This window comes from Opisthorchis viverrini (genome assembly GCF_000715545.1).
Source record: "Opisthorchis viverrini unplaced genomic scaffold opera_v5_150, whole genome shotgun sequence".
NCBI classification, from domain to species: Eukaryota; Metazoa; Platyhelminthes; class Trematoda; order Opisthorchiida; family Opisthorchiidae; genus Opisthorchis; species Opisthorchis viverrini.
In genome coordinates this window covers 925,594-952,840 of record NW_008751806.1, presented here as the reverse complement: position 1 = coordinate 952,840, position 27,247 = coordinate 925,594, and the positions used below count along the sequence as shown (strand labels likewise).

General features: G+C 42.6%; 2 protein-coding genes across 2 annotated transcripts in view; one reads left to right on the top strand and one right to left on the bottom strand.

Moving 5' to 3' along the window:
* Positions 1 to 27,247, bottom strand: part of T265_14163 (hypothetical protein) — a gene marked incomplete at both ends in the record, with an annotated part of 41,919 nt that overhangs the window by 7,231 nt on the left and 7,441 nt on the right. Inside the window, 4 exons of the mRNA XM_009172296.1 lie at positions 367 to 440; positions 5,607 to 5,701; positions 9,944 to 10,002; positions 12,780 to 12,869. Coding sequence (XP_009170560.1) covers positions 367 to 440; positions 5,607 to 5,701; positions 9,944 to 10,002; positions 12,780 to 12,869 — 318 coding nt within the window. The remainder of the gene's footprint in view (positions 1 to 366; positions 441 to 5,606; positions 5,702 to 9,943; positions 10,003 to 12,779; positions 12,870 to 27,247) is intronic.
* T265_06893 (hypothetical protein) overlaps positions 24,669 to 27,247 on the top strand; it is a gene marked incomplete at both ends in the record, with an annotated part of 39,908 nt that continues 37,329 nt past the window's right edge. Inside the window, one exon of the mRNA XM_009172281.1 lies at positions 24,669 to 24,961. Coding sequence (XP_009170545.1) covers positions 24,669 to 24,961 — 293 coding nt within the window. The remainder of the gene's footprint in view (positions 24,962 to 27,247) is intronic.

The window sequence follows — 27,247 nt, the reverse complement described above, 5'->3', positions numbered from 1 at the left end:
AAGCGTTTCGTGATCTCCTTCATACTCCTCTGCCAAGTCATGGGTTGGCCACCTCTCTGTTTACGCCACTCCGAATTGGGCATGGAAAACAGTACTCTCTTCGGCAAACGATGGTTCGGCATACGTAACACGTCCCAACCAACGCAGCTTCTGGTGCTGGACACATTCTTCAATGGAAGTACCCGTTACACAACCGAAAACGCACCGGTAACATCACAGTCATCATCATCAACATCATCCTCATCATCACCCTCCTCCTAATCGATTTATTTAGTCATATGGTTTATCCTGAAAGGATCACAAGACTATGAAAAAAGGTTGAAGCACACAACTATGATTTTTCGATTACAAAGTGTGCGAACTCACCTTAAATTGACCAACGGTGTTGATAACTCAGTCAATAGTTTGTAGTGTACATAGAACATCCCAAAGTTATGTTTCTAGGATTGAAAAAGAAAGAGTATAATGATAGATGGTACCATAAGTAATGAGTGGTGAAATGTGTGTACATGAGTCATGCAGTACTATGCCGGCTGGACTAGATAATTCCACATTCTAGTCCTGACAGCAACATCAGGATAGAAAGACGCAAGCGCAACAGCCAATATATGGAAGAATCGGTAGACGGACACGCAAATGCACAGAAACAAACAGCCAGACACGCGGACACGGGGACGAACTGACAGACAAGAGACACACAGAAAGAGGCGGACAGGCAGACCGATAATCAGGAAGGCAAGCACACAGACATAGAGACAAACTGAGATAAATTAGCCTACCGACACAGATAGATAGATAGATAGATAGATAGATAGATAGATAGATAGATAGATAGATAGATAGATAGATAGATAGATAGATAGATAGATAGATAGATAGATAGATAGATAGATAGATAGATAGATAGATAGATAGATAGATAGATAGATAGATAGATAGATAGATAGATAGATAGATAGATAGATAGATAGATAGATAGATAGATAGATAGATAGATAGATAGATAGATAGATAGATAGATAGATAGATAGATAGATAGATAGATAGATAGATAGATAGATAGATAGATAGATAGATAGATAGATAGATAGATAGATAGATAGATAGATAGATAGATAGATAGATAGATAGATAGATAGATAGATAGATAGATAGATAGATAGATAGATAGATAGATAGATAGATAGATAGATAGATAGATAGATAGATAGATAGATAGATAGATAGATAGATAGATAGATAGATAGATAGATAGATAGATAGATAGATAGATAGATAGATAGATAGATAGATAGATAGATAGATAGATAGATAGATAGATAGATAGATAGATAGATAGATAGATAGATAGATAGATAGATAGATAGATAGATAGATAGATAGATAGATAGATAGATAGATAGATAGATAGATAGATAGATAGATAGATAGATAGATAGATAGATAGATAGATAGATAGATAGATAGATAGATAGATAGATAGATAGATAGATAGATAGATAGATAGATAGATAGATAGATAGATAGATAGATAGATAGATAGATAGATAGATAGATAGATAGATAGATAGATAGATAGATAGATAGATAGATAGATAGATAGATAGATAGATAGATAGATAGATAGATAGATAGATAGATAGATAGATAGATAGATAGATAGATAGATAGATAGATAGATAGATAGATAGATAGATAGATAGATAGATAGATAGATAGATAGATAGATAGATAGATAGATAGATAGATAGATAGATAGATAGATAGATAGATAGATAGATAGATAGATAGATAGATAGATAGATAGATAGATAGATAGATAGATAGATAGATAGATAGATAGATAGATAGATAGATAGATAGATAGATAGATAGATAGATAGATAGATAGATAGATAGATAGATAGATAGATAGATAGATAGATAGATAGATAGATAGATAGATAGATAGATAGATAGATAGATAGATAGATAGATAGATAGATAGATAGATAGATAGATAGATAGATAGATAGATAGATAGATAGATAGGTAGTTAGATAGATAGATAGATAGATAGATAGGTAGATAGATAGATAGATAGATAGATTAGATAGATAGATAGATAGATAGATTAGATAGATAGATAGATAGATAGATTAGATAGATAGATAGATAGATAGATTAGATAGATAGATAGATAGATAGATTAGATAGATAGATAGATAGATAGATTAGATAGATAGATAGATAGATAGATTAGATAGATAGATAGATAGATAGATTAGATAGATAGATAGATAGATAGATTAGATAGATAAGATAGATAGATAGATAGATAGATAGATAGATAGATAGATAGATAGATAGATAGATAGATAGATAGATAGATAGATAGATGATAGATAGATAGACCTGATACGTAGCCAGATGGCCTTTTCTTTTCTTCCATTCTTATCGTGTACGCCACGATTCCATGGTTTCAATATTTAGGTTTTGCGCCCATATCACCTTCCTTGTATCTCATCTGAACGTAATCCGATCTTCAACTTTGTGGAGTCTAAATTAACACGTGGGTTACGCCATCCTATGGCCACTTTGCCCTGAGTCGGTGTGGATCCCGTTAGGAATCAGCAGATCCTAAACCGATGTATAGAAGCCGGCGTATTTCCACGATTCAAAGTCAGTACAGTTTTATTACTTTATTATTGTATTCAGAGTACCACATTTATTGACAAACCTCCATTTGAACGATTTGGCTTTTGGGGTTTTGCGCGTAACTCAACCGATTGTTGTAAACAATCAATACAAATACCCGTTTCTAACTACCGCGTCACGTATCTACTGATACCATCCGAAACCATCAACACTTCTGAGAAAACGGTGGTTAAGAATCTGAAGATGCCACCAGATATCATTCGTAAGCAGAGACCAGGTCTTGAAACCATACAACAATGCGACCCGTACTGTAGCCTGGCACACACGACTCTTGAGACTCATGTACCGACAGATGTCGTCAGTCACCTTTACATCACACTAGGTGTCGCGCTGTGAATCGGAGCAAAACAAGGAAGTGTGCATACGCTGATAATAGGTTTGTCGCCAAGAGCGACAAGCACCAAACAAAACAATCAAGGACAGCGATTAGAATCAACAAAATTAAAATCAACAAAAGTGTGGAACACTAATGTGACTTTTGGTGAGGGGTTGGGGATGACAGGTAGGTGGTGTGTATTGCAGTGCCTGGACGCGGTGCTTCTGAGCACAGTGTGGTGCCTTGCACAGTCATCGGGTGTGCTTAGTCTCCTCTAAAACCTAGACTGCTAAACGGAGACTTCTGAGACAAATTCGGCACTTGAATGCATATATGATCAAACTAACAACGTTCCTAATTTGTAGTACCTTAGCTGCATTTCGTTCGAGCTGCGTCTGGCGCGCATCTCAAATCAAAGTGTGCTTATCCGTTGTCATAACTCAGAAAGTTGTTGCATCCACAGCTGAGGAGAGGGCTCTTTTGAAACTGGCTGCCCCAAAGATTTTGTCATTTGCAGCCTTGGAGAGGACAGTCGTGTTACCTTTTGGTATGCCGCGTGATAGAGAAAGGCTGTAAGGTCATTTTGAATTCGTTGGCCCACAAAACCCGACACAGTCGAGCAACACAACAGAACGAATAGGTTCTATACTTCTCCGTCTATCTTACAACCATAAGATCACTAAATCTCCCCGCGACCGTTTTCTTTGTCCACCGACAGGAGGAGAGTTGGATCCCTGAAACTGACTTCCGGAATAGGGAATGCTGACGTCTAACATCTGGTAGCTTATAACCGATGATTTTGAAATATTCCTCCATAGCTCTTGCAAACGCAAACCACAATTGCCACCGTGGTTCGTTTTCTAGGTCTCTTGTGGATAGATTATCATTTTCTCCTGACCAGACGAAAGACAGAAAGGAGATTTGGAAAATAGACGAGATTATTTGCTTTTCTCAAGGCAACTGTGCGCCCAACGTCTGTGCTTTTATGTTGATTATGTCTTGACGTCACTCCAGTCCCCCGATTTTTTGCTGCACATTTCGCGAGAGTTTGGTAGCTTCAAACCGGAAAGGGCGGATTCTCCTCAGACAGTTCATCATCAGTATTTACTTCCACACCTGCATTATTTCACGCTTCTTGTATCCTACCTTCTGGTTTATCAAACCACTTTGTTTTATCAAGCAAGAATGCGTCAGAGGAACTGTCAAGAATGGCCATATTGACCTTAAGGATGGCTTTTGCAGTCGCAAAAAAGAAAAGCTGTGTTTATGTAATCCCTTGGGAGAAAGTATCCTGATTAATTGAGTTACTTTGTCTTTGTACTGGACCAATACAGTGCCGAACGTCGAGGGGCATAATCCTATTTGGCTGAACAGCGTAGTTACCACATCGATTGGCAGCACTTCAACTCACCTAACGCACTGCAGTCAAAGGCCTTTTAAGGTTGACTGAGGTAGTAATCAATAGTATGTTCAATTGAACCCACTGTGTTCGAAAGCGCCAGCTTCAACTGTCTGGACTACCACCGACTTCCGACCCTTGCTCAAGCGAAACGCTTTTAGTTGTAGGTGGTTGTGGGATGTTTAGAATTCACATCTACATCACTCTCGTTCGAGTAGCCTTCTTCCCTGCGTGGCGCAGTTATTTTGGTGAGTTCACATCGAGCCCGAGTTTCGCTCATGTTAGAGTTCATCACCGGTGCATATGCTTCCTCGTGTCGGGGATCAAACTCCGTAAATACTCCGCCTAAATACTCACTTGTGAACAGGCTAGACTAGTTTGTTCGGCGACGCGAACGAGGACCCGGTAACTGTCCTGGTTGCGGTGATCGATTTGCACGGAATGTCAGGGCTCCACAGTCAGGTAGAGTCATGGGTGCTGGACGACATTTGATCGACCGCAGATTGTTTCGAGGTTCATGGAATTCAAACAGTTGAGGTGCCAGTCGATTGTGACGGATTTTACCTGTTACTCGTGAGAAATTCGCTCTTGTTGTTTTGCCATCCGTGTATGCACGTTCCTCTGCATTTCTATTACTCACGTTATGAAAAAAGTGACTTGAAACGATGCAACCACAGCTGCTTGCCAAGTGTTGACTTCACAAAGGGTTTTCCAACCTGAGGGTAAGGCTACCCAATGGTGGTGCGCACATTTAATTGAAGAAACATATACTAAAGGAAGAGCTTTGGAGCAAGGAAATGACCCCACGACAGTCGGTTTGTTGGAGTGACGTCTGCGTATTTAAACAAAAGGTCAACGAAAGGCAGTCAATTACAATCGCACACTCTTAAAAAGTCTCCGAACTAAGCCACCAGACTAGCTGCCTCCTGGTGACTATCCACGTGATCAATATCCTAAGCGATCTTTATGAATCGACGACGGTCACGCGACTGTACTGCTGGTGTTATCCTGTCTACTCATCTCATATCAGTAGTAAAACAGTCAAAAACCCGGAACTGTGCAGCCCTACTTCTCGTTGTGCCCGGAATCGATCTGTCACGTTGAGCAACGGCGCACAGCCACCAAACTGACACCTTCTCTCGATTACTACCAACTATGGAATCACATGTTGAACCCGTGAAACCGTGTGCTTACCAGAATCAGGATATCTCCAATGATCACAACGAGGTGATGCACGATGTACGTTAGCAGAGGAACTCCTCTTGAATACCATATCATCGTGATGAGATCTCGGGGCGAAAAGAAGACAAAAGCACAATATGAGTTTCGGAATCAAATGGAATCATGTAGAAGTAAAAATGAACTATGTAACCCAAAGTAGGGTAGTAAACAAACAGGTGCGGCTGTCTGAGAGAACTGCAATAATGTGAACTCAGTTGTATGGGCATATGAGGTTCCAGATGGATTCTACCGGAAACTTTAGGTTTGCGGAACTACTCATACAAGTGAAGCCAAAGAATGCATACCCATTCTGGATAATATGGTCCGTGTCAAACAGTACAACGATGACTGAGCAACTCGGTTAGGCTTTGACCTGCCGAGATCATGTGACTGATGATCGATGAACGAAATATACCTACAGATTGTAATTATTCACTAATAGCTGTAACACCCTTCAGGTGCTTAGTTGCCACATCGCATGAGCGCTTGAAAGAACGTAAGGTTCTCAAATGCCAGACAGGAGCAGTCGAGACACCGAGATTGGATTCGAACCACAGACTTTCTGGTTAGTAATTTCACGCGTTAACTACTGAGCTACGTCAGGTTGTACATCTGCATTCAGTAACAAACAGACCATCTAAAACAAAGATCATGGACAAATTCCTTGGTGTAGATGACACTGTCTTTTTACGAAAAGTGTAGGTTACTCCGTGAAAAATACGCCCAAGTATTCTGTTAAAGAATCAGAGCGGATCTGACCAAATGAGTTGATCACTTCAACAAAGTATTACCCTCTGTATCACCCTCTGGGATGCTGCACCCTTGCAAATGGTTCAGAGATCTCGTACATAAACGGTCCAATTGTGTTTGATCTGCACAACTCCTGCTCAGAGCATGCCAACTTCGATACATCAGTCCGTGATACGTGTTGATGAATAGCTAAACGCCCAGAATGAACAAAGACGATCGTTTTCTACTCACGATGACCTATGGGATTTTACTTTCCATTCAATCGATCAATGTTCCATGCGATCAAGATTGATCAACAACATTTCAAGTGACTATCTTGCCCATTAACTTCTGCCCACGGGCTGAACACCAAAAATCTGGGAGAGAGGCTCGTTGTGGATTGTGAACAATGACCACCTCACTCGGCATGAGTCGACAAATGATTTTTCACTCAACTGGGAAGTTCTCATCTCTTTAAACGAACGTAGTCTCTTTTTATCTGCTTATTCTGTTTGTATTAAACATTCCTCAAGTGCAGTAGGTATGCCAAACATCACCTTTACGGAGGTGATTCTTACGAGTATGTCGTGAGCTTTTCACCAAAAGTTTGAGGGGTCTGGACATTAAGTGTTCCGGCGCCTCATGAGTCTACCGCTTTCCACAAAGTCAGAGCTAGAAAACCCTCAACGTCTGTCGAATTCAACCTGCCGTCAGATTTGCCGTCTAAGATAATGGTGTGGATCAATAAAACTCCGTTCTTTTTCGTGTACGCGCCTATTAGAGTTCAAGCATAAATCCCAAAGCCAGCAAGATCAAAGATTATTCCAGCGGGCTATTTGACCTCAAGAAGCCACACAGATAATGAAGCAATAGTTGACACCTAATTACGCACAACTGATTGTAGTAAACAGATTCGATCCGAGGACGGGATTAAACGAAGCCACAGTGAACTTTTAGACAGCGTTGCTGCTGAGTTCGTAAATTCCTGTGAATGCGGTGCACACTTCAATTCAGGACAATGTGCATACGTTGACCTCAAATATCAAACGCACGAAGACAAACCATATGTGTGCGAATAACGGCTTTGTATGAAGAGAAATTAATTGGTGATCAAACTCCAGAGTGTGAACAAGACTCAAGCAATTTGCTGTCTCCACAATCCACCTCCAGTCTGAAAGAATTTATTCATTCCTTAAACCATTCAGCGTGTGATTTTCAAATACGTATTCAAATGGGTTGTGGCAGAGAATAGACTATATATGTGAGCACAATATGATTTTATCGATCTACCGCAACGTGAACAAGTTAGTGAGAGCAAACACCGTCCACTTGGATTAGTCCCTCTGGGATGAGAACCCGTTTCTACAAAAAAGAGCATTTTTTCTCTGGCCTTGTGAAATTTTATCACTGGGTTATTGAGACAGATATCAAGCGGCCCAGAAGTGACCAACAAACTTCAGCAATTTTCGTTGTTCCGCATACAGAAAGGATCAATTCTCGGCTGACTGTCGATGGCCGTCTATCCCAAGGGAGGTGTACCTCTTTGACATAAATGTGTCTTCTTCTTAGTTAATATCAGGTCTTCGATACCAACGTTTCCCTTGAATTCTAAATTTGAATCGCTTTATCTACCCAGATTCGAATATCATGCATCCAAGCTTCTTGAAAACCACTTTAAGTCATTTAAACCTGATAACAATAGCAGTCATATTACCAATCTTTTCTTTAAAAAGTGGAGTAGGTTGGGTCTCCGAAAACTGCTATGAATGGGTACACACCTCAGAATGCTTAACTCTCACTAGCTGATCAGTCACTCATGGCCTAACAGTTAAGAGCTCAACCGCTGGCCGGAAGATCGCCTATTCGAAACTCACTACTGGGATTTCGTAGGATGAGCACCGCTGGTGATTTTCAATAAGGATGAAACGGTTGTGCGACAGTTGGTGACACTTTAGCTTAGGTTGGCATCAAATGTGCAACAAAATCTTCACTAGGACGTACATAGGTGGACCGTCTGTGAAATTCCACTGAATAGTAAGCAGAGAGAAAAGATTAGTTTGGTTTCCCATTGTTAGTAATATTTAAAACAGAATTTATTTTTCATTTTCTTTTATTTCCGCTGTGCTTTGTTCTGGAAATCTGGTGAACGATTTCTCGTAACCTGGCGACGTGGTGTTAGAATGTTAACCTTCAAAGAGCCGGAAAATGATTTCGGCCATTCCTGATATTTGACAAATGTAGGGTAAATCACTGGTGGTTGATCACGTGACTGTTCGTCTCTTTTTGACCTCGGCAACTAGTTTGTGAGCGTTTTAGTCGAGGTGACATTTTTAGTGCGCGGTTTGGCAGGTAATCATTCTTCATTCGCTCAGGTTTATGTATTCAGCCGGAACGCCAGCTGATACCTTTCCGTGTGACCGGCTGGCTGCGATACAAACTTCTCAGAAACCTACTGAACTATTTCAGACTGTGCTCTGTTGCGATCTCTGTCCCTTGCAGTTGATTAGTGTGCTGGGACCTCCTTATTTCTGATTGGTCGGTTTTCGAATTCTGTTGCAACGTAGTCTTCCTCACCTTGATTCGGTTGGTTGTTATGATGGTTCTCATTTTAGCTAGTTCTGATTTCATGATTTTCTCAGTTCGCTTGGCTGGCTGCATTTTGTTGTGGAGTACTGGGGGGACCCCACTTTTTATTCGTTTTTCGCATATATTTCCGTGTTAAGTGCTTCTATGTTCCTCAGTCTATTATGCTATCTGACATATTGGTTAAATATGTGCTCCAGTAAGCTTGGTCCTTAGTCTGGTGCTGGGTCGCCATCTCCTTCTGTATGGGATTCCTTAGATCTGCCACACAGTTTCGAGCATTCTGGTTGTGAAATTCTTCTGTCCTATAGTTGGCAGATAGAGTCAGTTTGAGTATGTTTGTTGATGGCTTTTTCGGTCAACTACTACGCTTTCATGAATCCAAATTCTTTCTTTGTTCCTAATTGGGTGGTACGTGGATGTAACTCCAGTCGAAATAGTGACCCTTTCGGTCTTCGAGTACGGAGACGGGTGAAAATTGATCTTGTCTCTAGATAGCAAGTTTGGCAGGTAGTTTCGCCCTTGGCTGTCTCACGGGGCGTTTGTCACAATCTTCTTATTAAGTCTTGCATGTGGCGTTGGTCTTCAAGATGTTCTAGGTTTTGACAGTCATTGCCTCAGTGTGTTCACTGACTTTCAGGCCATCATCGCATTACGCTGGTGAAACAATCTTGTAGCCATTACTGTGCAGAAGGGTTATTCATCTGCTCTATTTGTACTATTGAGTTGGTGTTACTCAATCTCTGTTTTTTCTGGTTTATTGTCCAGAAAGTTGTCTTCACGTGAATGTCTGAAAAAACACTGCATGAATTTTGCTGGACGGTTGTCGCACGGGCCGTAAACGGAGCGTAAACGGAGCTGAGCTCGCCCGCACACTTGAACTTCTTCAAGACCAACCATGGACGGTTCTGTAAATTATACCACTTATTCTTATCCAATGTATGGGGAAACTCCACCCTACTAAGCACAGGTAGTATACTACTGAAAACTACACTTACCATAAATCATGTACCCACAACTGACAGCCAGCGTGTTTCTGCTCAGACAATCCGTATTGCTAAAATAAAATTGAAAATGGGTAATCAAGCTTAGTATGAAAAGTTTATGACGGTATACTTGAGGTCAAACTTTGGATGGTAAAATGTAGTATTTAACAAACACGTGAACTGGGGTTCGTAATCTAACACCAACGTCAAGCAGGGAATTCAACATATTCCGGCAGGTTAAAGTTTTAACCATTTTAAATGGACCACTAGTCGAAGAAAATATTGCATCCGCTGCAGCTGGATAGGTAGGGACGATAGGGTCTACGTCCGATCGGTCATAGGGTGTGTAAACACGTTCTGATAGGCGGAATCTTTCAACCAATGAGATTTGGCTTATTCGGACATTGATTTTGAAAACTCTCTGGTGCGGTAGGTTATTTTACGACCTAAATAAACTAGATCAAATCCATGTACACAATTGTCTTAGCACTAGCTTATCCGCACTGACCGATAAAAGTACAAACGACGTTCAAGAGGAATCTTCACATGAAGTGAACCATGAAGCGACCCAAATCCATATAGGTTATCCCATCGATTTAACATTTGGTGACACCCTAACATACAAAATCCTTTGGCCGACACCTAACAATGATGCAGCTAGACTTGGCTGATTGGTTCTCCTTCAGCCTTAAATCGCTTTCTTGTCAAAAGTGAAATGTTGCCCAGCAACAAACCTACCGATTGCTACCAAACTTTTCCGAAAATAGTTGGTTTGTCGAAGAACACGTCGATAATACGTGTGAATAGTCAAAATGTCTACTCACCTGGTCAAAAGGTAGTATGTTCTCAGTCTGCGCATGGGTGTGCACGGTGGCTGCTTTGGAGCAATGAGTCCGGGTTCGAGGGTACATTTTTGTGTGCTATGTGTTTATGGCATTCTACGCAACCGGTGTTTATAGCCAGGTGAGATCACCCAGGTCACACCAACGTGTGGACCACAGACGTGTGTACACAGTACATTTAAGTTAAAATATCGCGTGGGTTTCATTGGTCCCATTCCTAACACCAGTTTTTGAAGTTTCTTCCTCATAGGTAGCTAGTTCACCCACTTAAAGATGTATCATTCATATAGTAAAACTGATAGCTTCTTTACACCCGTACGCTATCCACGTCTGATACGTAGAAGTCACGAAAGTGGTCCTTCGAGAGGTGAAAGTTAGAGTTTTCCGAATTTCTGTCTGTCATCGACTAGCTGCATTATGATCTTCCACTTGAGTGTCTGAAATTTAATAGAGTTCATCCATGAAGAAACCTTGCCAGACATCCCGTGAGAACGAACACATCGTTAGGGTCTTGCGACACAGATAAAAACCAACCGGTTGAAGTAGAACATAGGGTTGAGGGAATCTCGGGGACTGCGCCTACCTCGTGAGCCCCAAGAGGAGAAAAACGTGTCGCAGGTTGTTAAACCCGCAACCCTCTGAGCGATGTGTCACGTTTTGTCAGCCGTAAAATTTATTACAGCGGGTTGAGGGAATCTCGGGGACTGCGCCTATCTCATGAGTTCCAAGAGGGGTGAGACGGGTCTTGGGCTGTCAGGACGTTCTCAGCAACCCTCTGAGTGATGTGTCACGTTTTGTCAACCGTATAATTTATTACAAGCCTTTTTTACAATTAAGGATAGCTGGTTAGACGAGGTTTTTGTAAGCGTGGGGTGTAAATACAACACCATAATCTGATAAGTGATCGTGTTTTGTGCAGAATACGTCTGTCTCTACTCTGATGCCTCAAATAGTGATCATTACCTGACCGTTGTCTCTGCGAACGGGATCTGGTCAAGACCTCGAGGATTCAAGAGCACTCCGTTTACTGCTGTGTCTTACTTTCCCATCAACGATTGCTACCTTGTCCATCCTGAATGCTTGAACCTTGTTTTCAAGACCACGTGCGATATTCTGAAAGCAGGTTTGGGAGCTGCAAACGACAGATTAATGGTAAACCGTTTACACTCCGCTGCTCCAGTTCCGCATCCAGAACTCTGTCACCTACGCATGTCCGTTCGGAAAAAAATTCTCAGGGGTTGTTAGTCATGGGAAGACCAGCTCACAAATCCGTCATGAGTTTTTGAAAGAACCGACGTCCATGATGCTCACAAGTGCATCAAGGTGATGCGCGACACGAACTTTCTATACTTATCTTAAACTTAATAGTAACCGTTGGGACAGGTAGATAGGGTGACCATGTGACTAATCCGGGAATTTCCAATCCCCTGTTGTGTGGAATAAATGACACTACCATCACTTATTCTATGGCACTTCAGAGACCATATGACGATCCCTACAGCTAAACTGCCAATTTGTGTCGGTCCAGAGAACTCGTCGATGTATTTCTATTGAAAAAATCACCTCCCTTAGTATTTGCATACTTCAGAAATCCCTGTCACACCCATGGATTTAGCTCAAGAACCTTATCCGTGTGAGGTCAGCACACATTGATTGCACTATCTTGGCGCGAACTGGTTTTCGGTCATCTTTGGCGTGAGGTAATCACGTACTCGGTCGGTCCTGTGCCAACCTCATGATCTCCACAAAGTCATAAGTATGGATAATCACATGTATGTATAAGTGTATCTTCGGGTAGTTGGCGGTTCATCTGACTGACTGCAAAGAAATTAAGCAGAATACCATGCGATCTATTCCAGTTCTTAGCGTACCTCTTGATTCGAACCAGTTGTACTCATCATCATATGACAATGTATGGGTTTTCTTTAGGCATAACTGAAACCCCGAATTTCTCACCTCTAACCGAATACGAAAGGTGTCAGAGATATTCCACACAAAGAACTCACAACAATTTGTTCGTCCACAATTCATCGTGAAATAGTAGGCACCAAATGCTGCACGTGCATACGACGATTGCGTGAAATGTTGATGTACATCTGAAAAAAGAATAACGATAGGAACAATGGAAACACTGCGTTTTGACCTAAAAAAAGATTTTCAGGGATCCGTGAAAATACGTGACTTTTGGTCATAGGTTTATTTCGTCTGCAAAACTAAGTGAGCTAAAACACCGTAAAATGGGAAACACTGAGCAGTTAGTTACCTTGTCTCTATTCGAATTCATGTAAACAAAATAAATATCAAACGAATGACCGTAAAAAGAACTATCCTAGAGATGTCCAAAACAAGCGAGGTGATGCTGTAACTTTTCTCGTGGACCCTGATTGTGAACATTGCGTTGCACTCCCGAGGAGGGTACTCATCTTCTAGCGAAGGAATTATGTACAGTGCTCACAGGCAACTCAGCTTAAGAGTCTGACGGTCGCGCGGGAAACGCCAGAATCTTGGGCTTCAAGGCTACATTCCAGCGACATAGGTTGACAATTTATTTTCTGTGTTTGGCCAGTTTGACGTCAGCGGTTCCACGTAATTTGTTTCACAACCTTTAGATTCCTCGTAGCTTTTAGTCCGTTTGCATGGAACTTATCGATGTGTTGTCTGTCCGCTTACCTTCCTACGGTGCTCTGTCTTCGGTCCGAAAATTTCATTCAAATCGACCCAGTGATTGGCTTGCTACGGCACGGTTGTGGCTATTTGCTTCCGAGTCGTGACACATACATTCCCCAATGAGGCGGTTGCTTTTGACAACCTCTGAGGCAGAAAAATGCAGCTACAACCAACATCTGTCTCAAGTATGAACGAACCGGCTTGTTGTTGTTGTTGTTGTTGTTGTTGTTGTTGTTGTTGTTGTTGTTGTTGTTGTTGTTGTTGTATTAGCTGATAGCACTCACTAACCTTGACCGCCCTATCATGATCATCAGCAAGAAAGTATGGTCCAATAGCAACACGAAGGAACGAGTGTATAAATGTTTAAACAACTGGCTCCATCAAAAAACTACTGTAGGTTAAGTGCGGCGGAGAAACGTGACGTTGAATCAGAAAAAAAACGATTGTCTCTGTTTCATTGTCCACAGGTACGCTGTGCACTTCTTTGGTGCGTGAAAACGATTTGTTAGCAGAATGTTCTTGAACAACATTCACGGTTGTTTGTCGTTCATCTGCGGCACTTTTTACCTGGGTAGCTGTCGTTCAACGCGAGGTTTTCACGAAGGTCAAGACACTGTCGGGTTTCCCAAGCCTGGGCCAACGAAATCGAAAAACCAGGGTTGAGTTGGAATCGGGGAGCAAAAATGTTAAACCACTAATCTTGCACGAAGCTTCGTTTCTACTGATAATCGTCGTTCTTAGTGAATCCTATCGCTCGTTTGAGGTTTCATGCTGTAAATAAGTCCAATTTGTGTTGAAAAACAGAAAAATAATATTCAGCTGTTTTTATCGATATTAAAACTCGTCAGCAGTAGGCAGTAGTCATGAGACTTCAGAGATTTTAGAAAACTTGACCTACCCGTTATTAGTCTGGGCATAACTGTTTGGCCAGCAAGGGGCTGATCAGAAGTGTGATTAACTCACATCTGGACAGGACCTGCCGCCACTCGTCCTTCACTTACGGAGCGCTAATACCGCGGCTCCTCGAGTAGCGGCTTCCCAAGTGTAAGTCGTATATCGTGCGCAGCAAAACATCAGACAAGATCACATTATATATATACTGTATACCGTATGCATATTCCTTCGGATCCACAATGGTGCCCGGGGGCTTGCGTGCTTCACCACACTCGGCTTAAACATAATTCTCTAAACATCCCCCGGCGTTCCGTAATTTGAGCACGTTCGACCAGCAAATTCAGCCGTTCGCCCAATGGTACATTACAACATAGCATATACGACCAAATACATTGCAGAACTTAATGAAGTTATGTGTAAGTATGAGATGGCCAGTACAATGGAATTCCCCATTCATGATCTGCTCTCTCATCAGGCGGCAACATGAGAGTTCGTTTTTTTTGTTTACTGTTTAAATCCCATACATATGACCGCACTTGCTGATGAGACTTAATAAGAATGAAACAGGTGTGCTGTGCTCCTCGGTCTTTCAGCAGAAATTTTCTTCACTTACAGGACAAAGTCCCAATTGGAAATCACCAAATCTCCTCAAGATACCAACAATCGATAAGTAACTCAGGGGAAGAATAATATTCACCCAATGAATGGAACTTCGATCTGAGAAGTCGTCATCCAGTCGCAACTTGTGATCACGTGATGTGGATTGTGTGACCGAAGAGTGAGTGGCGCTCCATTCTGTCAAAGTGTGAGTTAATCACAATTCGCGGGTTCAGAACGCCCAACTGCTGGTGATTCCCGATAAGAATGAAACAGTAGTGCGGTGACGAAGTTCCTCTCAGCTTTCCAGCATAGGACGAAATTTCAATTTGAAATTTTCAAATTTGCAGGAACCACCAACACACCATATTGTTGTCGTAATGAGTGCCTGTTTACTCAAAAATTGGTAGTACATGTGCGATAATCCTCATTCTCAGGGAGCAAGGACACCACAAAGAAATAGCTGTTTTGTCCAGTTCTGAAGTGACTACTCTATTGTGGTTTTGACCCAAATCGGGATTTACGGGTTATACGTATTAGGCAGTTGGTAACCGCGTTGTATACATGCAAACAACACGCTTGTGTAAGTCAGCTTTTAGCACCAGATACGGGTGAAAAATGATGCTCATGAGTGTCACATTATTCAACGACCTATCACATGTTCGAGCAATCATCTCAACCGTGTAGAGCTGTCATCCTTTGGATGCTCGCTAAAACACAGTGAATAACAGAGTGCGGTGCTATGGGGCATGCAAACCACACGAGCACCAAGAATCCAAGCAGCTTTGTGCACTACGTATAGGTAGGCTGATTTAAATGTATGACGTACGGTAGACATGATCAACAGCGAATCAGAAAACACGCGAGCCGATCGATAGTATTCGCTAATGACGCTAATGGACCCCGCACGATAAAGCTTCATGAAGCACGCTACCGATTGGACACAGGGTGCACACAGACGAGATACATACCACGCAGATTAGGTGGGACGATCCAATCGAACACAGCAGCCGCGAGATCGTCTCTAGAGGGAACTGGATCAAGGTTTTTCTCACATGGATGATGACATAAGGGCTGTATGAGCCTATTTAGAAGACAACTACCCCAGTCTTGTGATATACGGGTGCTAATGCAAGGGGTGCTTTAACACAGTTTACAACCTCTGCCTCAAATCTTACCAACGAGAAATGACTGACTGAGAACTAATAAATAGATGAATAAATAAATAAAAGCATGGTGCTCTGAATTTTATGATAGCAATGAAAACAATTCAGCCGTCTACATGAAATGCGTGACTGGTATGAATGTGTATCATAGGAACAGCCAGAAGACACAAGGTGGGATATGTGCACAATCAACGACCTACAGTTTGAGCTGGCTGATGGTTGTGTTGACCTGTCACTCTACAAGGTATGGAATATGTTCCGAGATCCTGGGATAAATAAGTTGAGCATCGGTAGTTGATCAGCTGGCCTTTGATCTGTTCGCCAAGCTTGGCAACTGACTTGCAAACGATTCGTCGCCAATATTGGGTGAGTTACAGCCCCCTGATCCATTACCAGTGATTGCACCCAAGCTACCAATAATCCAGTGCATTACCAATAAGTTGATTCGTTCTGCCAAACAGGTAGTATCGCAACTGTAAGTAACTTCATAAGTGATGCACAAGTCGCAGTGATCAACCAAACTTTGGGATCTTCTCTGAAACGTTAGTATCTGACACACCCGGGCGCACTTCAGCTGCTCTCAGAGTGCGGTTTAGACCTGGACGAAGAATCAGCTTGATATTACGGGATATTACGGGATCATCCCCACGTTCAAAACATAGTGCAACTCTCATCCTTTTTGGTGTGGTTGTTGGACTGGTTGAACATCATCATCATCGACAGCATGACATCAGTGTTCAACACCGATGCTTCACTGCCGTACAACCATGATTTATTTGAAAGCCTTATTGTAAAAAAAGAGTAAAGGTGGACGGGGAAGGGACTTAGTGCTAGCTTAACACAATCTTTTCGAGGTGGCTATACCTCCAGACATTCACTCAGACAATCTGGATAGAAACTGACATCGGTTGGCAGCCATATCTTGTAGTGTCTCCAACCGGAGTGAGTGAAGATCACCCGGTCCCCATCCTGGAAGGCCAGTAGCACCGACAGCACCCAAGCGTCTCGTGATCTCCTTCATACTCCTCTGCCAAGTCAAGGGTTGGCCACCTCTCTGTTTACGCCACACCGAATTGGGCATGGAAAACAGTACTCTCTTCGGCAAACGATGGTTCGAAACACATGTCCCAACCAACGCAGCTTCTGGTGCTGGACAGTTGATTTTGTTACATTAGATAGTCGCTGGCTAACGGAATTCTTTTTAGCAGGCCTTCACTCGGATAGCTGTACAGACAAGTCAAGAACTGTTAAAGGACTTTTTGACTGAGTCTAGCATGTAGGCCATCGGCAAACGGCCACACAAATGCTGACGACTACTCATCGCCTCACGATGAAGTCTCATCTCTCATCGTCAAGAAGACCCAGACGATTCATTCGTTTTGTGTATAGACGAACTGGTGTGAGCCCTATTCACGCATGACAAAAATGGAATGATGATCGGGGGTGAAAATCAGTGCTATCAACGTAGCGCCCGTAAAAGGATGCACTTTCATGATATCCTTCAACTGAATGTGCTGCACAAAGCGACCTCACGGTTCAGTGTGTCTTTTTTCAAAGGAGCACTAATCATAAAGTAGTTGAAAACTTTTCGACAGTTCAAGACCGATTTTTCCCTTCTTTGGACCCACCAGATAGCCGCAGTCCTCAAGTTGCTGTGGTTTGAAATAGAGATTCATCTGTGAGTCGGCTGAGGCGCCAACTTAATTTCTAAGTGAGTATCCATCTGCACATACCTGTATATTTATTCCAACGATTGTCTAATGCCTTAAAGGCAATTTAGTGTTATCAAGGAACTCAGTTAAATTTTTAAGACGAAATCGACGGAAGATCCTCATTATTTGTGAAAGGGTCACGTGTTTTGGAGCGCTTGTAAATAATTTTTTGAGATTTTTCTTCAATTTTTCTCGTCAGCGCTCTCACTGCCAGCTATACTCTCCTGCGTGCATACCATTTCCAGCTCTTGCTGAAGTATTTTCGGAATGCACGTCGGCCTTCACTCGGACAGCTGTACAGACAAGTCAAGAACTGTTAAAGGACTTTTTGACTGAGTCTAGCATGTAGGCCATCGGCAAACGGCCACACAAATGCTGACGACTACTCATCGCCTCACGATGAAGTCTCATCTCTCATCGTCAAGAAGACCCAGACGATTCATTCGTTTTGTGTATAGACGAACTGGTGTGAGCCCTATTCACGCATGACAAAAATGGAATGATGATCGGGGGTGAAAATCAGTGCTATCAACGTAGCGCTCGTAAAAGGATGCGCTTTCATGATATCCTTCAACTGAATGTGCTGCACAAAGCCACCTCACGGTTCTGTGTGTTTTTTTCAAAGGAGCACTAATCATAAAGTAGTTGAAAACTTTCCGACAGTTCAAGACCGATTTTTCCCTTCTTTGGACCCACCAGATAGCCGCAGTCCTCAAGTTGCTGTGGTTTGAAATAGAGATTCATCTGTGAGTCGGCTGAGGCGCCAACTTAATTTCTAAGTGAGTATCCATCTGCACATACCTGTATATTTATTCCAACGATTGTCTAATGCCTTAAAGGCAATTTAGTGTTATCAAGGAACTCAGTTAAATTTTTAAGACGAAATCGACGGAAGATCCTCATTATTTGTGAAAGGGTCACGTGTTTTGGAGCGCTTGTAAATAATTTTTTGAGATTTTTCTTCAATTTTTCTCGTCAGCGCTCTCACTGCCAGCTATACTCTCCTGCGTGCATACCATTTCCAGCTCTTGCTGAAGTATTTTCGGAATGCACGTCGGGTCTTCTCGTCGACTTCTTGTGAGTCGGAGTTGCTGAACAATTCGTCCATCGGTTCAGCTCATTTTGCTTGCCATGCGCCTTTGAACAAAACGGGCAGTTGATTACTGTTCAGGAGGACCAAACATCTTTACCGGACTCAACTTTCCTCTGTGATATTAATTACACATTCAAGGTGTACCCATGGCAAAGGAACAGATAAATAGAAGGATCTGTTTAATCAGCGTTAGTTCCGACAAATTTGATCTGTTTTCCGGACACAACATATGATCGATGGAGTCATCAACTCTAACAGGAAGCATAGGCCACTGGATGCTGATTGATGACAGTACACTACTGTCCACTGTGTGCAGCGGTTTTTTCCACTTAATATCTGAATGATTAGATAACAGCTATGTGGTTTGCGAGAAATTCCGCTTTCGCATCAGTGTCGTTTGTACACTCCCCCAAAAAGGGAGAATCCCTGGGCTCGGGGTTCGCTCGAATAAGGTCTCACCAGCAGTACTTATCCTTGGCCCTTCTGAGGACTTAAGTCCGGTCCTCTAACCCGCAAGGCAAACCTGTGGCAACTAGCCCACCAGTGAACGCTAGACGCGCCAGAATTTTCACGTCTGAATAAGTGAACATGTTCACGCTTGGGTAATATGATTGGTCTGGTCAGATGCCCGGTTATGGATACGCATTGCTGACGAGCTCTTATAAGGGGAAACTCCACCGTTTGGGATGGATTTAAGAAGGGAGAGGGGAAGACTTCCTCTTCACTACAAACTGAAGGGATAGGGCCATCGATCAGACTATCGTTTTATGCTATCAAAAGACAATCAATTCAAACTGGAACTTAAAGTGTGTTTTCACGTCACGTTAAATCCAGATCTTTGTAGATCAGTTTCTGGAGTCTGGTCCATCAAAAGTGCAGTTCGGTGATTGCACCGGGGCTATTTCTTTCAAACTGTACAATGGTAATCAATACGTATGCAGAATCACGTATTTCTGTGGGAAACAAAGTGTTTGTTGTGTTGTTCTGGTTTGGGCGTGAAGTGCCTACTTGGAAACTAAATTGGAAAGATGAGGAAGACGGGGGAAATTTTCATTCTCTGATTGCGAAGCATTTTAGCAAGAGACGGTGCATATGGAGTGGTTTATGTGCCAGTCGCTACTGGACAGGTATTTTGTATACAACGCTCTAAATTTGGTGATTAGTTTGTTCGCTGAGCTGAACAGTTAGGTTGCATAAGTTTCATCCTCGAACCAGGTGAAGTGGTTGGTATTTGAGAGGCAAGGAGGACAACGAAATTACGCCGAATATTGCCGGCAGTGACCTTCGTCATCGATCGATCGTTTGCGTACGTGGATACTTTCTTCTGATTGGTGGTGGTCCGTATGGCCTTCTCTGGATCCAATCTATCAGCAGGCACTCGCACAGGCTCTGACCCTTCCGTTTACTATCTCGTGACCTATCTTGTCTTGACTCCAAGGAGGACTCTGGTTCTTGGTTCATTGATGGGATAGTGAGATCTTCTTGAGCTGGTCTGTTGCAGACTTTGGAGTGTAGACCAGTTCTAGTTTAATGGGTTGGTTAACTGAATACATCGTGCAGCACCGAACATATTTCCTATGTTTAATTTCGACACTATCTATCTGCCTTGATCTATTCGAAATGTTCGTCAAACTGAAGGCCGAAACAAAGACGTAATGAACACCGAATCACGGATCCCAAACCAGTGTACTCCAGCACTCTCTGGCGTCAATTTCGTACTTTTGTCATGTCTAGTCTCTGTCTGTGCTACCCTAATTTCGAGAAAAAAAACATACACAAGTAACTGGGGCGTACAATCCCAAGACCTCTGATTAGAGATGCAAAAACTACGGCACGTGACCTTTCTTGCCTAAAGGCAGAAGGAGGGCAGCCGTGGTTGTACATCCAGAGCACTATCGCTCCATCCTTAAGTTTATATATGTTCACATCCTTTCAAGTTCAAAAATTATGAGAAGTTTTGAACTAAAGGGAGATTTTATTGCTCTGGATACAGAGGAAGATGAGTGAAACTTTCATATGACAAGTCATCATCATCGACATTATGACGTCAGTGTTCAAAACCTCCAACCACTCATTCAGACAGTCGGGATAGAAGCGGACAAGCAGATCACCACTAACATCGGTCGGCAGCCACATCGTGCAGCGTCTTCAAACAGACACAGTGAGGATCACGCGATCCCCATCCTGGAAAGCGAGTAGCACCGACAGCACCCAAACGTCACGTGATCTCCTTCATACTCCTCTGCCAAGTCAAGGGTTGGCCACCTCCCTGTTTACGCTACTGTGAATGGGGCATGGAAAACAGCACTGTCTTCGGCAACGATGGTTTGGCATACGCAACACATGTCCCAACCAACACAGCTTCTGGTGATGGACACATTCCTTAATGTAAGTACCCGTTGCACAACCGAAATCTCGCTCTCTAACTGCCTCGTTACGGATTCGCTGACACCAACCAACGCCAGCTATGGTTCTGAGACAACGATTGTCGAACACCTGAAGACGTCTCAGGTCCGCTGCTCGAATAGCCTAAGCCTCACAGCCATATAACAAAACAGCCCGTACTGTAGCTTGATACACACGTCCCCTGAGATTCAGGGATAAATGCACCTCCATAAGACAGCAGGTGGGGTGTTACTAATGATGGCTGATTGCTTTATATGGAGTACAGTCAAGTTATGACGTCTTCTAAACTGACCAAATTTGGTATTTAAAAATCTTAGATGGCCATACCCAAAAAAAACTAGACGATGATGTCAGGGAGTGCGTGAATTTCTTGCTGTGTGTTGATGGTATCAAATTTGCCGAAAGTATCTCTTCCCTCATGGGGGATAATCAATATAAGGATGAAGTTCACAAGACTGGGATAGAGGGTCCCCTAAGGGCTGGTCCCTTCGGTGTCCCTTTTGAGGGGGCTGTCAATGGATAAGATAACCGGAATTGTCAATAAACGTACAATCATTTTTAAAAAAAGGGAGTAGAAATCCCAACCCGACCAAAGTTCATAGAATCCCCCTACGCAGCTATGACGTCTTCTAAACTGACCAAATTTGGTATTTAAAAATCTTAGATGGCCATACCCAAAAAAAACTAGACGATGATGTCAGGGAGTGCGTGAATTTCTTGCTGTGTGTTGATGGTATCAAATTTGCCGAAAGTATCTCTTCCCTCATGGGGGATAATCAATATAAGGATGAAGTTCACAAGACTGGGATAGAGGGTCCCCTAAGGGCTGGTCCCTTCGGTGTCCCTTTTGAGGGGGCTGTCAATGGATAAGATAACCGGAATTGTCAATAAACGTACAATCATTTTTAAAAAAAGGGAGTAGAAATCCCAACCCGACCAAAGTTCATAGAATCTCCCTCCCCTACGCAGCTATCGTAGCGCTAGCGTACAAACAGACAGAAGGTGCAACCGACTTTCAAGAGGAATCTGCACTTGAAGTGAACCTTGAAGTGAACCTTGAAGCGAGCCAAATCCATGTGGGTTTCTTCATTGACCTGACAGTGGTGACACCCTAACACACAAGATCCAAATTTAGCTCGACTTAGCTGATTGGTTCTTTTTCCGCATAAAATCTCGACCAACCTAATAACCTAGTCAGTTGGTCTGACGAAGCTTTTGTGTCTGAAGTGAGACGTTATCCAGTAACAAATCCACTGACTGCTTTCCAAATTTTTCCGATGACGATAAATTCTCAATCAGTTCTAAGCGTTTCCTAACGATTGAACCGGTTACTTGCTTTCTGTTCCGAAGATTGGTCCACACCGCTACAGTCATGTAGCCAACATCGCTAGTTGGTCACCTCATGCTTGCAGATGCCCACGACAGGGTGATTCAATCTGCACTATTTTGCATACAAAAAAAAGCTCTCCGTAAACACGGAAAAGGCTTTAGCATGTTGGTCTTGTGAGTGAGACGAATCTGTCGCAAGTCATTCCAAGCGCAGAACAGCAAAACTCATTTGAGTGTGTTTATCGCAGGCCATACTAGAACCCAAAAACAAGATGAGACATGACAATGTAAGGCCATATGACAGTCACAGTCAATGGATTTTCACATAGGCGCTTCAATGCATTTGTTAGTGTACAAACACTTGCTAATAGTTAATTTAGGAAAAGGTGACATGCGCGTAAGTGAGAGGCAAATCTGAACCAAATTGGCTTGTGTATTTGACATGTTTCAAGAATTCATTCTTGAAAGACAAGGGTGAGTGCTACACGAACCGACGGGGGTTGCAGAGCCGGGCACACAACTACGTCAGTGCTCCTCAGGAGATGACTACTAAGAGAGCCACACGGTTCCAAACGTCATAGGTGACAAGAACCGTGAAGGAACCTATATCGAGGAGAGTTGAACAGATTCTGATTTATCTGTTCATCAAGGGACAATATGCTAACGAAGGGGTACAACATTCTAATCAAGCATCTGATAATAATGATGAGCATGGGGATGATGATAATGATGATGATGATGACGACGATGATGATGGTGGTGATGAGGATGATGATGATTGGGATGATGATGATGATGATGATGATTGGAATGATGATGATGATGATGATGATTGGAATGATGATGATGATGATGATGATTGGAATGATGATGATGATGATGATGATTGGAATGATGATGATGATGATGATGATTGGAATGATGATGATGATGATGATGATTGGAATGATGATGATGATGATGATGATTGGAATGATGATGATGATGATGATGATTGGAATGATGATGATGATGATGATGATTGGAATGATGATGATGATGATGATGATTGGAATGATGATGATGATGATGATGATTGGAATGATGATGATGATGATGATGATTTAGATGATGATGATGCTGATGGTGAGGATGATAGTGATAATTTGGATGATGATGATGAATTTCACTCTCATCAGGCCGCCGGGGAGGAATCCACCTCCTTGATTAATGCTCCGTTTAATCTGTGAACAATCTGTGAACTTCAATGCTTCCAGCGATTTATTGCAACATGTGACCAGCTGCAGCTGCTTGATGGTGCACAGAACTAATCCAGTTAGTGGAACTTGGATCCGGAAACATGAAATTTAGTAAACAGCATGTTGGTATCAAGCGCTTTTTCTACGGTACTTTCCTTCTCCCACAATGATCGCCAGTAATCCTCACCGTACACCATTCCAAATTCAGCTGTGTGGAAAGCAATCACACTTCAGAATCCTCATCACAGTTCACAGTACGAATGGTGTTTCATTTATGTACAACTATGTCAATTTATTTCGACAAATAGATATGAGGAAGAAATGGGACAAGGAGAGGGATTTTGGGTTAACCTAGAACAAACAGAGGATGCCGCCAGCAATCAGTCAGACAATCTGGATAGAAACTGACAGTATGAACGTCACTGATACGGTTAGCCATCATTTCGTTCAGTGTCTTCATTCAAGCACAGGTAATATCACGTGAACTTCACTCTGGAAGGCTGACAGCGTCAAAGCCTTTTGTAACAGTCCGCATACTCTTCATCCATGTGTCTCTCCACCTCCAGGTTTCCGCCACTCCGAATCAGTCACATAAAACAACATTCCTGTAGGTAGGTGGTAGCTAGGCATGCATAACACATGATTCAACCTACTGGATGCATTTTTTGAACAAACAAACAAAACCACTCCCTGATCACTTCAATCCAAGTTCGATGGTTTGAAACGATTCTGGGCATTCTTATGAGATATCGGTTATCAAAGACCTGAACACATCTCAGATGCCAAGTCCGAAATGGCCAAGTCTCGAAACCGTGTACCAATACAGCTGGCACTGCAGTCTGATATACACATCCTTTTGGATGGTTCAAATGAGGATTGTTTGGGAAATCCCATCCCTTCAAAGGATTCTCAACTGAAGCTCCAAAAAATTAAATGCTGTTTCGAAGAATTACAACCCGTGAACGTCCCCTCCCCGGAAAATCCAAGCGATGGAATTACTTCTAAGCATGCTAAAGGTAAAGACAATGTAAAACTCAAAATAGGAAGTCACTTGACCGGTACAATGAGCGTTGAAGAGACAGTCAGGTGATCTCTATAGACGAAAAGTGACCATGTGACTGTATCGGGTTGTGGTAAAAACGTTTATTATTGATGGATCGTTAAGAGACTTGTGCGTTCTGTGAGCTGCTCTGATTATTCTGAGGTATCATATCATTTAACTAGGAACACCACCCTCAGGAAGAAGGTAACGCACTTTGGCAGTTGTTTACTGGTTAGAATTCTGTACAAGACCCACATCGTGCTGAAGACCATGCGCTCACACAAATTACCTTCTTATAGTTTGCCTCCGTTTCCGATCAACTTTCGGGATAACTGCTCCGAATGGTTAGTGGATCATTGAGTTGTCCAAAGAGATTGATGATTTTGTTACTAATGTTTCACCATCATTCGAAATGACATCATCAGTGGGTCGCGATGCTTTGTGCTGTGGGTGTAGTCCCCGGTTTCTACTGCGTTCTTCCCAAAGATCAGAGGTACGTCATCAACCCATTTCTGAGAAGACGGAACTGTAGGAGCTTTCCGGACAACTTGTAATGTCTGATTGCGTCTGCTTGGTATTTTAGCATGCTTTTAGATGCGGCTTATTTACACTGGGGATTGTGTAGAGACGAACCAGTTTTGCTCAGGATGTAACAATACGGTGCTGTATGGATCTGGGCTTCCCCCACTTTGTGACACATTTGATCAGCTGACTCATGTTGAAACAGACACTGAGTTCGGTGCGATTTCACAAATGGTTGGAACGATTTCATGACAAAAGTGTCATTAAATCACGTGCCGTTCGGGCTAACAGTTTACGAAATCCACGCGTTTAGGCATGTGAATCACGTCCTTGTGCTCATGATATGCATGAGCATTACCATACTTAGACCGTCGTGAAAGGACAATCAAGGGAGAAATTTTTTCACTGCAGTATGCCTGATCCACTCAATATTAGGCAGCGTGCTTATTCTGGATTACTTCCCATGATGCGTGAGGAAAATCTGGTAACTTGAAGATATACATGCAGAACGGAAGATGGCTTTTGTAATTTCTCTTCAGGCCCAAAATGAAAGGAAAAAACAACCCAAAAACCGCTAGCTAACACCACTGGCTGATGAAACATGGTTAACCAGCTGAGGCAAGGTCACCAGCCAGATAACCTTGAACTGTGAACGAATGGACGTGCTCCAGGTGATCGGTTTCGTCAGCCAATTTCATGACAACAGTTCTTGGACAATTTTGACTCCAGAAGCAGAATTTCTAATAACCTTCGCTTGTTACTTCCACCTTATATGTGAGCTAGCTGTAGGCGCTACGTCGGTGCACGACAATACGAGCCTGAGAAAAAGTGAACTGTTTTTTCGGCGTGCATCGTGTCGAATTGGGGTTTACACCTGCCTTTTTGAGACTGTCACGCTGTGCCTGTACTAATCGATCTGCTCCCAATCGTTTGCATTATACAGGTGGGGAGACAACTCTCCTTCGATAAGTTGTTTTGACTTCGTAGTCCATTTTCGGTATATCTTGTTCAGTGCCAGTAATGTTTTGATGTCATCAAATGATAAGCGCCTATTGATAGGCTCCTTAATCAGCGAGTTCAATTTTGTGTTCTGCATACAACAAGGCAGCGGTTAACATGGACATAGAGGCGTACTCTTGGGATGACGCTACTGACCCATTTCACCGACTTCCGTTTTAACGACACCGTCTACCAGTTTGACTTCTGCAAAATCACCTTCTGGTGGAACAGCGCTCTAACGTTTTTTTGTAAAAACTAACGCCAAAAGTACGAACGGAATTGTGTCTGAAGTAGTCAGTTCATGCACCTCTAAGGCCCGAATCACTTTTGCTAATTTCTGTCACTTGTTGCGTCTTTGGGTCTTGAAGACGGCTAGTACCAGGCTACAATAAGGGTTGTAGTGTTGTACGGTCGCGGGACATGGTCCCTACGGATAAATGATGTGTCCTCGGCTTTTTTACCATCAATGTTTAAGAAACGTTCTGGTTTCGAGCCACTTGAAAGAAGGAGTGTAACGGAGTAATTAGGAAATGCGTATTAGTTTATATGGCAGGTAATCCAGTCGTGAAAACCATTTAACTCCAACAAATGAGGTGGCTCAGCCATGTGCTACGCATGCAAACGAAACATCATCTACTTAGACACGCGCTGTTCTCCTTGACACTCTAGAATGGCGAAAGTTGTGAGGTAGGCATCAAGGACTTCCAAGGAAACTCAGAAAACGTCTATGTCGACCACGATACACCGTCTCCGAGGAGTTGAGAGCACCTACTTCGACGTCCTTCATCAAACCTGACCTAATCGCTGTT